The sequence below is a fragment of the Anomaloglossus baeobatrachus genome, chromosome 3 (genome assembly GCF_048569485.1).
Source record: "Anomaloglossus baeobatrachus isolate aAnoBae1 chromosome 3, aAnoBae1.hap1, whole genome shotgun sequence".
Taxonomy (NCBI): domain Eukaryota; kingdom Metazoa; phylum Chordata; class Amphibia; order Anura; family Aromobatidae; genus Anomaloglossus; species Anomaloglossus baeobatrachus.
In genome coordinates this window covers 231,594,795-231,608,251 of record NC_134355.1, presented here as the reverse complement: position 1 = coordinate 231,608,251, position 13,457 = coordinate 231,594,795, and the positions used below count along the sequence as shown (strand labels likewise).

At 44.9% G+C, this 13,457-nt stretch overlaps 1 protein-coding gene across 2 annotated transcripts in view; it reads right to left on the bottom strand.

The window, feature by feature from the left end:
* Window positions 1-13,457, bottom strand: part of NUP133 (nucleoporin 133) — a 584,654-nt gene that overhangs the window by 127,179 nt on the left and 444,018 nt on the right. For both annotated transcript variants that reach the window (XM_075339754.1, XM_075339755.1), the window contains exon 21: window positions 10,943-11,078. In XM_075339754.1, the coding sequence (XP_075195869.1) occupies window positions 10,943-11,078 (136 nt within the window). The remainder of the gene's footprint in view (window positions 1-10,942; window positions 11,079-13,457) is intronic.

The window sequence follows — 13,457 nt, the reverse complement described above, 5'->3', positions numbered from 1 at the left end:
CACAGACACTAAACTATCGGGGAATAAAGATTACTGCATCTCTTCTGTTGTTATATCAGTGCAATTTCCCGGGACTTCTCAAGGTCATTTGGGTGGATTATGAAAGGTGGTCGAAATCTCCCTTCACTTGGTTGGGAAATGTCAAATCTTCAAAACATATATTCTCCCGAGAATCTTATATTTATTGCAGGCCCTTCCTATCGCAATCCCATCAGCTTTCTTTAAAACATTAAATGCAATTCAGACAAGTTTGTTTGGGGCAATAAGAGAGCCAGGATAAAATGCTCTGTCCTGTGTAGACCTAAATTGGAGGGAGGCATTGGCCTACCGAATCTTAGGTTGTGCGTGCCATTTAGCACGGATCATCGACTGGTGCAGAAACAATAGGAATTACTACTTACCGGTAATGATGTTCCCAGGAGCCATCATGAAAGCAAGGTAGGAGTTGCTCCTTTGACCTCTACAGGGATAGGAAACGTAAGAGATTAAAAGCCCCTCCCCATCCCCATCTCCTCAGTACCACACCAGGATGGGTAACAACACCACTTTATTTATGCTTAATGTACACCAGATAATGATGAAAACAACAAGTGTGTAAGGGAGGGAAATAATAGTGCTGTCATGAAGGCTCCTGGAAACATCATTACCGGTAAGTAGTAATTCCTATTTTCCAGGATGCCACATGACAGCAAGGTAGGAGAATGCCAAAGTAATCCCTATTAGGGGGGGACAACAGCTTGTAAAACCCTCCTACCGAACGAAGTTTGCTGATTGGTGAGGATGTCAAGCTCATAGAGTCTACAAAAGGTTTGGGGACCAGACCATGTCGCAGTTCGGCAAATTTGTTCCAATGAAGCCCCCGCCCTCTCTGCCCAGGAAGTGGATAAAGCCCTGGTGGAGTGAGCTCTAATGTGAGTCGGAGGGTCCCTACCTGCGGACTGGTAAGTAGATGTGATAGTGGACCTAACCCACCGAGACAGTTGTTTTTGACACCATCTTCCCCCGTTTTTTCCCCGCAAATTGCACGAACAGGGTAGAATCTATCCGCCAGCTCCGGGTAGCCTCCAAATAGGCCAAAACTGCTCGTCTGACAAGGAGTGAAGGCGCTCTTCTTTCTGATTGGAATGGTTGGAACAGAACGACGGCAGGACCACCTCCTGTTCTAAATTGGCTGTTGAGACCACCTTGGGACGGAATGTGGGATCGAGCTTCAAAATGATTCTGTCGTCCAGTACCTGAATATATGGATCCCAAATGGACAAAGCTTGCATTTCTCCAATTCGCTTAGCCATAGTAATGGCCACCAGAAAGGCCGTTTTGAAGGACAATTGTTGAATAGTCAAATCATCCAGTGGCTCAACTGGAGAATCACAGACAGTATTGAGAACAAGTCCCAGATCCCAGGGAAGCACTGTGGACCGAATAGTGGGTCACAATCTTTGGATGCCTTTGACAAAACGTATTATCCAAGGATGGGAGGCAAGTGAAGCGTCGAAAAACCCAGAGCGCCGAGATCTGGACCTTGAGCGTACTCGGTTTCAGGCCTTGGCAGAAACCTGCTTGAAGAAACTCAAGTATCTGAGGAATATTATGATGAGCACAATCCACTGGTTCTTCCCCGAGAAAGGCACAAAACCTTGTCAGGATCCTCCTGTATATTGACTGTCACCGGTTTTCTGCCGGCCTGTAGAGTAGAAATAACTGCAGCTAATAAGCCCTTCTTCAGGACACTCCCCTCAGGATCCAAGCCGACAAATGAAGATGATAGAGATCTTGGTGAAATACTGAGCCCTGGCTGAGGAGATCCTCCTGTAGGGGAAGGAGAACGGGTTCGTCCACTGCAAGACTCTTCAGGAGAGAAAACCAACTCCTCCTTGGCCAAAATGGTACAATGAGGATGACTCTGGCTCCATCCTCCCTGATTTTCCTGAGCACCCTGGGAATTAATGGAAGGGGGGGAAAGGCATATGCAAGACCCATGTCCCAGGGTTGTGACGTGGAATCTATTGCGGTCGGCCTGTCCCTCGGATTGAGAGAGAAGAACTTTTCGGACTTAGAGTTTCCCCTGGAGGCGAACAGGTCCCACTGAGGAGTCCCCCACTTGTCGACTAGAGACTGGAACACTGTCGTTCAGTACCCATCCCGCTGGATCTACTGTGTGCCTGCTGAGGTAATCTGCCAATATGTTCTCCGAGCCCTTCAGATGGACTGCTGATATAGACAGTACAGAGGTCTCGGACCAGCGAAAGATCTCTTGTGCCAACGCCTGCAACTGAGGATGTCTGGGGCCTCCTTGGTGTCTGAGGAAGGACACAGTCGTGACGTTGTCCGAGAGAATGTGGATGTGGCGATTCAGGAACAGGTGTTGTTGTTGGCTGGGAGCCTGCCAGACTGCGTTCAATTCTCTGAAGTTGGAGGATTTTTTCGTCATCTGGCCCCGCCACGTTCCTTGGAAGTAAGCGGATCCCCGTGTGCCCCCCAACCGGTCTGGCTGGTGTCTGTGATGCGCGTAACAGAGGGCGAGCAGTCCCAATGAACTCCCATCGTTAGATGTTCTTGGTACGTCCACCACGCTAGAACATGTTTGAGTCGAACCGGAAGGGAGATCCTGCTGTTTAAGGTGGTTCTGGTGGTCAAGGAGCAGCGACGTCCTACAGTAGTGGAAAGAATCAGCTTCTGAAGGGGTCTTGAATGAAACTGGCTCCACTGTACGCATGGAATACATGACGTCAACAGACCTAACACCCTCATTGCTTCTCGAACCGTGCATTTCTGCTGTTGTTGGAATGACACCATTCTGTCCTGGATCGATCTCACTTTCTGGGCTGGTAAGGACATTCTTGCATCTGAGTCCAGAAGGATTCCCAAGAAGACCTTTTTGGATTCTGCCAGTAAATTGGACTTGTGGGTGTTCACTATCCACCCCAGTGTTTGGAGTTGGGCCAGAGCCACAGCCACCTTCTGTGACAACTCTTGTGGCGTGTCTGCTATCAGCAGTAGATTGTCCAGGTAAGGAACTATGCTGACGTTTTGTGTTCTGAGGTGGGCGACAACTTTCGCACCGGAACTGGTAATGATAGATTTTTCCCCTTTTTTCTACGGCAAATCTTAGGAATTTTTGGCAGTTGTGATGAATGGCTATGTGATAGTAGGCGATTGTTAAATCTATCGTGGCCATAACTGAGTGTTGGTTTATGAAAGGAATGGTGGATCTTATGGATTCCATATGGAATTTTTTGTAGCGGACAAAGCGATTTAGAGGTTTGAAATTGATAATGGTGCGAACCTCGCCCGATGGTTTTAAGACTGTAAAGAGACTGGATTAATGACCCTGAAACTGATCCTGTACTGGAACAGGATATATGGCCTGAGTGAGCAACAGAGCTTTGACTTCGGACCAGAGACTGTTGGACAAGCTCAGCGACCGAAATTTCGTGAGAAGAAATCTGTCAGGAGGAACCCGAGAGAATTCTATCTGGAGCCCTTGTGACACCACCTGGAGAACCCAACAGCTCTGGCATCAGGACCGATCTTGTTTCTTCCTGGTGTCAAAGGTGGGGTTCCGATCTTTACCCCCCTTGTAATAGCTCCATCTATCCGATTTACCTTTGCCCTTGTAGTCAGGTCCCCGAAAGGACCGAAACCTACGGGAAGGAGGACCCCGACGAGGTCTATCCTCGGGGAATCCACCTTTTTTATCTGAGGCTTTCTCAAGGATGTCATCTAGTGCGGGTCCAAAACCTCTAATGCCAGAAAATGGAATAGAACACAGTTTGCTTTTAGAGGCGCTTTCCCCGACCACGTTTTTAACCAGATGGCGCGACGGGCGGATTTAGTTAAGGCCTCATTACGGTCAGAAAATCTGATGGATTCCGCCGAGACGTCAGCCATGAACCCTGTCGCCAGCTTCAGGAAGGATATGGATTCCAGGATAGCGTCCCTGGGACCCTTATCCCTAACCAGATTGTCCAGATCATCCAACCACCTGGACATAGACCTGGCCACCGAAGTGGCCGCAATGTTAGTTTTTATTGTTGTTGCAGAGGTTTCCCACGCTTTTTTTTTAGGAGGCCCTCAGCCTTTCTGTCCATCGGGTCCTTAAGACCAGAAGAGTCCTCGAAGGGGATAGCAGTTTTTCTTGCCACCTTAGCCACCAGAACATCATTCTTAGGGATGTCCTCCCATTCTTTAATATCATCTGGCTCATAGGGAGGCCAATTTCGGAAGTCCCTGGGAATCACCAACTTCCTTTCAGATTCCTGCCACTCCTCCATGATCATCGCCCTGACGTGTTGATTGACGGGAAACACTATGGCGTTGTGACCTGAGCCCCCCGAACATTTCATCTTGGACTGATCTCGGTTTTTCTTGTTCCTCAACCATCATAGTCTTTCTGACCGCCCTAAGAAGGTCATCCGTATCTCCGGAGGAAAAGAGATAACGTCGTCCTTCCTCCGGTGTCGGGCCCGCAGTCTCATCTTCCATCTGAGAATCAGAGTCATAGGAAAGCTCCTCATCCTCTGAGGAGACCTCTATGTCCTGTCTCTGCCTCTTACGAGGTGCGTTCCGACATTCCAGCTGGGATGATGTACCGGCAATAACCGACTGCACCTCTTCACGGATCATTGCTCTCATATCCGTCAGGAGGGATTTTTGTTCTTCCGAAACTAACTTAGCGATGCAGGCGTCACAAAGTGGTTTCGTGCAGGACTGAAAGATTCGAATTACAAACTGCGCATCTTTTAATTTTGGCTGATGATTTTTTAAGAACTCTTTTAAGGATGTTGCCGGTGCGTGTAGTGGAAGAATCCTGAAATACATAAGGAGCAGACTGAAGCTGACCCCAACATTTCCACTACTGGGCATAGCCGATGCACCGGCACTTACGTGACCCTGGGACCCCTCAGGGGATTTGGCTTCCGACCTGTCACCCTCATCCATTATAATAATGCAGTCAGTATAGCTCGGTTAGAATAGCAAGAGCGTGCACAGCTCCCCTTCCCCAAGGTTTTTACTACCTGTTTGGGCGACGTCAGGTCCCGTTCCCGCCTCCTGATCTCCGTTCCGGATCACACGGCGCCTCCCGGGGAGCCGCCATATTCCGAACCCAGAAATGCGGACGTCACATTACTGCGCATGTCCCACCGTGCATGCCAGGCTGGAACGCATGGTGTGCACAAACCCGGAAGCGCCTCGCGGCCGTGGCCAGATAGCAGGACGCCGAGAGCCCTCGCCTGAGGGAAGCGGCTGGTGCCGGGAACTCATGTTCCACCGGCCGGCTGAGGGACCTCTCCTCGAGAGGTGTCGGCCAGGGGCTGCTTGACAGGATGGAAGGAGAGAGCAAGTTCCCCCCCGATCCGCCTGGACCCCGTACATCCCGACGGTAAGATATGTGTCCGTCCTGTACAGGGACAGGAAAAACACTGAGGAGATGGGGAGGGGCTTTTAACCTTTTACGTTTCCTGTCCCTGTAGAGGTCAAAGGAGCGACTCCTACCTTGCGGTCATGTGGCGTCCTGGAAAAATGCAATAAGGCATGGGTTCAGGTAGAACAGGGCTTTTCAGACTCATCATTGTGCACCCTCCCTTGGGCTGCCTCGGCCGCCTCTAACGCATTGAAAACGCACCCAACGATTGGGCCTACACTGAAAATTTGTCTGGATCCGTGTGCAGGGTAGCGACTCCCCCCTCTCTCATTTTACACTGATAATTAGCCACCCAGGTTTTAGTCGGGGCTCTTCTGATTCTGTTTTTAAGATATGGAGCAGAGCAGGTTTTGACAGAGTGGCTGCTTGGGGTGGAGACATGGACTGGCACTCACTAACTTGCTTAATGCCTCAGATCCAATCCCATTGGGGAGCGCTCAGTTGAAACATTTTCTAAACACTCTCCCCCAGGACGCAGTTCTTGTCGTATAGGACCAGTTTTGAACATACATGTTTAGGGTCAAAACCCATGCGACACGTACTTTCAATGTCTTATGCCCTGCTGATCTCACCCCCAGATCAGATATCCCCATCATTCATCCTACAATGGGAAAGAGACTTAGGCATAAACTTCTCTGCGGAGCAACGCTCGAGGATTTTTAGTCTGGCTCATAAAATGTCTATTAGCTCAAGATTGCAAGAGGCGAATTGAAAACACCTTGCGCGTTGGAACAGGGTCCCGTCTCGACTACATTCAATGTTTCCTGCAGTAGACCCGGTGTGTTGGCAGTGCAGCGGGCACTTTCCTGCATATCTTTTGGGACTGTAGCGTGCTGCAGCCCCTTCAAGACTAGAGTAAGTCAAATTGATCACACATTAACGGGTTTTACGGGAGAAATAGGTCTAGCATTGTATCTACTTCAGCACAGCAAGACAGCGTTGTCTGCGTACAAACGATCCCTTTTAAGATTTTTTAATATGGCAATCCGTTCATGTGTCCCTCTAAAATGAAGGAGTGTCGCCTTACAATCGGTGGCTCTCTGGAACTCGATAGTCAATGACATTATGCATATGGAGGACTTGACTTGTTCGATCCACGACACCTATGACAAGTTTTGGTCCATTGGTATTACTGGTTTAATTTTCATCAAATAGACGAATACAAGGAGGCACTGAGATAAGCTAGGGGTTGCGTCTGCTTGTAGACTCTTAGGGGTTTAGATGCTCCTCGCTCCCTTCTCATCGTATATGCCCCCACCTGGCATCCCCCCCCCCTTTTTTTTTATTCCCCTCTTCAATTTCTTCCTATCTGTTCTTCTCACTTGCTTAGTTCTCCATCCCTGCCTATTTCTTTTCTCCTCCTTCTGGCTTGGCTTCTTCTCTCCCCTGCCTACCATATGGCAGGATTTTTTTACATCCTGGTAAAAATTTTGTTGACAGCCCATTGTATAACAAACTTTCTCTCCTGTGATGGTTTGTGAATTGTCAGTAATCTTTACTTTACAATGTGATCTAACGTATGTTTTGTCATTGTTGTCAAGTTAAAAAATTAGAAAAAAAGAAAGCGATCAAAAAATATTATGTGGTCCTAAATGGTGCCAATAAAAAACTAACTCATTCCTCACAGGAATCTGTTGGTAGAAAAGTAAAAGAACTATAGCCTTCAAAATCCGGTGATGAAAACAAACTATTTTGTAAAAAAGCACTTTTAGTGTGATCGTAGCCAAACCTAAAAAACAAAAACAATATAAACCTAGTATCATGCAATGGTACTGACCTAAGGCATAAAACCGTCTAATCACTTATACCGCAAGGTGAACGGGCATACAAAATAAATAAAATCAAGCCAATTATTCAACTGTTATTGATTTGTTAATTCTGCCTTTAAAAGATTGCAGTACGGCGTGGTTCATTTATCTTGCGCTCTACGCTGAGCACTTACACTGGGGAATACGAGATGCCGACTTAGCTGATAGAGCAGCGACCGGGCCACTTATACCATACAAGAGGAGTAAAAAATTAGGGGATCTACTATACTATACTAGAATAAAAACACATGGCTTAATAAAATGCAGCCCATAGGTAACTATAGATGTGGCAGCTGTAAATTCTGCCCCTTCCATCTTACAGCAAAAACACTCCTGATAGGGGACGCGAGGTTTCCAGTCAAGCAATTCATCTCATGCAAGACAAAATATGTCGTTTACGTCATTTTTTGCCCGTGTTCTTTTTTTTTTTTACATAGGAAAAACTGTTTGCAGTCTGTACGTTCGTTTCCACGAACATTATAAATCTATTTACACGGGTGTAGGATCACCCAGATTAATTAAACACGTTAGAGAATACCATAGAGAAAACCATGCTGCAGACCCTGATGACCTATCCTTCGCTGGAGTATATTGGATTACCCCATCAGGGAGGGGGGGTGATACTCAGACTACTCTTTGAAAAAGAATTGTGTTTAATAATGGATGTCAAAGCTATGGGCCCCCTAGGATTAAATGATCGTAATGACATGTTGGTCTTTTAGTAAAATGATCCCCTCTCAAATACACTAATATATATCCTTAGGTACAGTTCCCTGCCAGCATCATGCTTGTTCTCCACTTAAAATTATCTTATTATCTCTTTCTGTCTTTTTTCTGCTTTCTGAAGACGATCGCCTATTTTTTCATTCTTTACATTTAATAGCTTAGTTTTAGCCAAGGTCCTGGCCAACATAAAAATTAATTAATTTCGCAACTTGGCAAATTCCTGTATACAATATATAATATACGGGACATACATCCCTATAATATAGCTATAGAACATAAAAAAAAATATAAAAATTCTAATATAATAAATATATATACTGTATTTTTCGCTTTATAAGACGCACCTGATTATAAGACGCACCCCCAAATTTGAAGGAATAGAGAATTTTTTAATAAATGGGGTCCGTCTTATAATGCCAGTGTCAGTCTAACAAATCATATAGGGTATATGTCCCTCATAGCCCCCCCATCCTAAAATTAGCCCCCTTAATCTTGATATGGCCACCTTATATTGAATATAGCCCCCTTGTTCTGGCACATGTCCCCAAGTGATGCCACATGTCCTCTATGGCTGGCACACGGCTCCTGTGGCTGGCACACTGCCCCCTGTGGCTGGCACACGGCCCACTGTGGTTGGCACACGGCCCCCTATTGCTGCACATGGTCCCCTGTGGATGGCACACATCACCCTGTGTTAGATATCGCCCCCAGGCTGCTGCTTTTAGTAAAATAAACTCTTTCCTTACCTTCTGCAGCGCTGTCCTCCATCGTGTCTCCCTCCGTGCGGTTGAGCTCCGGCCTCCTGCACTTCCTGGTTCTCGGTGCCGGTCATGTGATCGGCACAGCAGAGTGATATCATCTCTTCGTGCCTGATCACAGCAGCAGGAGACCGGAGATCAGCATTGGAGGAGGTGAGTAAAGAGTGTTTTATTTTACTATGTGCAGCATCATGGGGGCCATATCTAACACAGGGAAAGCATGTGCCATCAAAGCGGGGTGCAGGCACATATAATATGCGCCGCTGTCCCAGCCAGGAGATCTAAGGCTAGGTTCGCACACTGCGTCTTTTTGACGCTGCGTTTTTGGCCGCTAAAAACGCACAAAAACGCACCTGCGTCGAAAAAACGCGTAAAAAAACGCATGCGTTTTTACCGCGATTTGGTGCGTTTTTGATCTCTGCGTTTTACTGCGTTTTTCCAATGCATTGCATGGGGGGAAAACGCAGAAAAACGCAGGAAAGAATTGACATGTCCATTTTTTTTTTCAAGTTCAAAAACGCAGCTTAAAAAAACAGTTGTGTGCGGACAGCAAAATTGAAAACTCATAGACTTTGCTGGGGAAGCAAAGTCATGCAGTTTTGAAGCCAAAAACGCACCCGAAAAACGCGCAAAAACGCCGCAAAAAACGCACTGTGCGCACATAGCCTAACGCTGCCGCCCGCAGCTTTCACCTGCCCTCAGAACCACTCCAGAGCTGCCCCCCCTCCCCTGGACTCTGTAGTATATATATATATATATATATATATATATATATATATATATATATATACGCAGCCTGTTTTTGCTGATTTCAAAACGCTGCATAGTACTGTACAAGCACAGTGGATGGGATAAATAGAAATCCCAAGCCCACTCTGCTTCTTTTCGCCTCAGTGTAAAGTAACATACAGTGAGGCTTCCCTAGCTGCAGCTTGTCAATTTATGCTGTGGAGACACAAGTGTACTCAATTGGGAAAACAGAGCAAAGTCCACAGCACTCCAAACCCTTATCGTGGGTACAGGGCATTGTTCCTTGTGCAGTAAAAATTGCTTGGCAACGTGATTCTCAAGATCAGATAGATTACAGCGAAACAAAGCTAAAGATTTTATTTTTTTTATTTTAGTTAAGAAAAATTGTTTAGTGCAGTAATTTCTGAGTCCCGTAACTTTTCTTCTTTACGGTCAATGCACTTATGTGAGGGTTCAGTTGTTACACATCAAATTGTCATCGTGATACTGCCATTTTGGGCTAAAGAGGACAGTTTGATCGCTTTTTATTGCATTTGGAGGGGGAAAGGGGCACGGGAATTATGGAGACCAAAACAGACAATTATGGCATTTTGTATTTTTTTTTTACCAATTTAACATTTACCTCTTGGGATACATTTTTAAATTTTTAATTTTATAAGTTCAGGGGATTATGAATGCTTTAACATCAAGTTAGTTAATTCTTGTTGTTTTTTTTTTTAGCAATTTGCCATTTTCATCTCTGGAAAATAGGGGCGATTAAAACTTTTGTATTTTTTTTTTTTTTTATAAAAAAAAAGCTTTTCATTTAATTTGTAAGAACTTGCAATCTCTTCATCGCCCATACACATTGTAATATAGTATCACAGTATAATGTGAAATCTTCTATGATGTACAGCCACAGGCTGGGTCTGATAGAGTTCCCATGGAAGGCATGGAAGCCTTCAATAGGGCCCTGGCTGAAATGATAACTGTTCGGTATCCAGTAATTGAATCATACACAATGACCACGGCTATGTTGAAGCTTCTTAAATGCCGCTGTCATACTAGAAAGATATTAAAATGATGTCATTGGAGCTAGCTCGGACAGCATCACTTCTTGTTGGGTGTCGGCTAGCCACACTGCCTGTAGAGGGCCCAACTCTTTGTGCACGATCCATACATAAAGATACAGTGCACGGCAGCCCTATATATATGGTACCAGTAACATATGGCAATGATAAGTGATCAATGTATGCTTCTATTGTGAAACCTGGTGCCAGATCAACCTTAAATCCTGTGCTTCCTCATGTAACCAGTGTCTTACAAGATGGTAACTGTACTGTGAGATTTCCTTTATTTCTTTGAGGACCATGTTTGGGACCATGTTCCATACACATTATGATTTCATACAGCCATTTCAACTGTACATCCATAGGGACAGGTTTACATTTCCAAAATTGACCATTATAAAAAAAACCCCCCAAAAAACAACATACCTTCAATTTTATCTTGCAGTAGATCTTCCTGAAAATCGGATGCCAAAGCAGTCAATTTACTCAAGCCCAATAAAGTTTTCTTTTTGCAAAAGTATCGAGATTCCATGTTTGCCAGAGTTTGCAGTGTTTGATGAGCCTGCAAAAAAAGAAAAGACGAAAAGGCTGTAGGCAAAGGAAAGGCAATAAAACAAAGCTTGCATAACAAAGCCAAAGTAAAGAGAATTCATTTGTAAACCAGTACACTAGAAATGATTGAGAGCTACAGTCATGTTTCTCATCGGGACTGCAGTCCCTATTTAATCTTCTAAAATGCAGTATAAAGCAAAATGTGAGTTTAGCTAATTATATGTTATGGCTATACCCTGCTCGGTATTAGGTCTTCAAGACTTCTTACATTAAGACTGCATTCACACATAAGGTGATATTTCTTGTACGAAATAAGTAGTCTGAATGTCATCAGTATTTTTTTTTTTGTATATCAAAATTTCATCAAATTTTCTTGGCTGAAAAAAAAAAAAAAATGATTGATGGAGATTTCCCCAGCTTCAGTCACTTGGTGATAAACAAGAATGGCAGTCTGATTTTTTCATGGACCCACAGACTTATGTCTTTGATTCGTCACATGGATCAATGGTAGAGATGAGAGGACCCGCTGAAGTTGGGTTTGGCGGGTTATTATTATTATTTATTATTATAGCGCCATTTATTCCATGGCGCTTTACAAGTGAGAGAGGGTATACGTACAACAATCATTAACAGTACAAGACAGACTGGTATAGGAGGAGAGAGGACCCTGCCCGCGAGGGCTCACAGTCTACAGGTAATGGGTGATGGCACAATAGGTGAGGACAGAGCTGGTTGCGCAGTGGTCTACTGGACTGAGGGCTATTGTAGGTTGTAGGCTTGTTGGAAGAGGTGGGTCTTAAGGTTCCTCTTGTTGAGCCAGATTTTAGATAAAGTTCAGTTTGGGACCGCGACTTGCCCTGAACCCCAATGAAAGTTAATGATTGGGCAGTTCAGGTCTCCGCCAACATGCAGTCGGCCATAAACCGAACACTTCTGGGGGTGGGGTTTTTCCAATTTTTTAAAAACGTTTTGGGTGCATACTACATCTGATCACGCTGTTGTTAGCCCCAGTGCGAGCCGATCAAACACTGCAAGCGGCTCACACTGGGCTGAGCACCAAGCGTATCAGAGCACAGTTCACGTAAAGCACTCAAACTCTGTTTTTGAGAAGAATTAAATATTTTTATTGTACTACAGAAAATCAGATAGAGACATAAATTTACATGATACAATACCAACAGGGGCAGATGCACAATTCATTTGAAAAAAGATAAAACAGTGGACCAGAAAGCCAACACCAGGTAAGTATATAATAATCTCAAAAAATATATATCAAAAAATAATGATGATAATAATGATTGACTAAATCACCAGAGTGAAAACACCAGATGTAACAGACAGGAGACTAGTAATATCTGGTTAGAGCACTAGAGGACACATGACAAATAAATACAAATAAATAATATACCATACATCTAATGTCCATCATAAAATAACTAGTAAAGTCACAAGTGCGTGGTGATGAAAGTCAATGTAAACTGATGCTCAGAGATAGAAGGTGCGTAAGCAGCATGAGAAAGGAAGAGTAACGAAAAAATGTTAGTACAAAGTAACTGATGCATAGCAGCTACTGCACATAAAGATGCATAGTGACTAGTGCATAGCAGCAACAAATCATATAAATAATAAATATATAGATGGATAATCAGTCATACCCAAAAATTAATGCACATTAGCAGGGATATGTAACAGGTATAGCAGCATGCAGAGCTGGACACCTGGAGACAAAGTGAGCAAACAAATACAGTGGAACCTCGGTTTACGAGTAACCTGGTGTGCGAGTATTTCGCTATACGAGCAAAGCTTGCTGTAAATTTGTAACTCAGTTTACGAGCAATCTTTGCTGTATGAAGAAATACTCACCACACACTTCCAAATCCATACTTTTACCGCGCTGACCCACTCTTGCAGTCCGCACAAACACATATTATGCTCACCTTACCTTCCGTTTCCTCGCCGGCCTCCTGGTTCTTGTAGTTCGCCAGTACAGGGTGTGTAGCGGGTAACCATCGCGATGATGGAGGAACTTCCGCTGTCAGCTGCTTCTCAAAGGCAGCACACTGGCCAATCAGAGACAAGCGGCTCATGCCTTTGACGTCAGCGCTCTGGCAGCGGAAGGTCCGGCATCGGTCACGATGGTTACCCGATACACATCCTGTACCGGCGGACTACAAGAACCAGGAGGCTGGCGAGGGAGCAGATGGTAAGGCGAGCATAATACGTGTGTGTGCGCGTGTGTGTGGAATGGCACAATAGGGGACCGGGATTAACATTGATCAAGTTGTGGAACGAATTGTCTGAGCTTCCATTATTTCCTATGGGAAATTTTGCTTTGCTAAACGAGTAACTTGGTTTACAAGCACACTCCCAGAACGGATTGTTCTCGTAA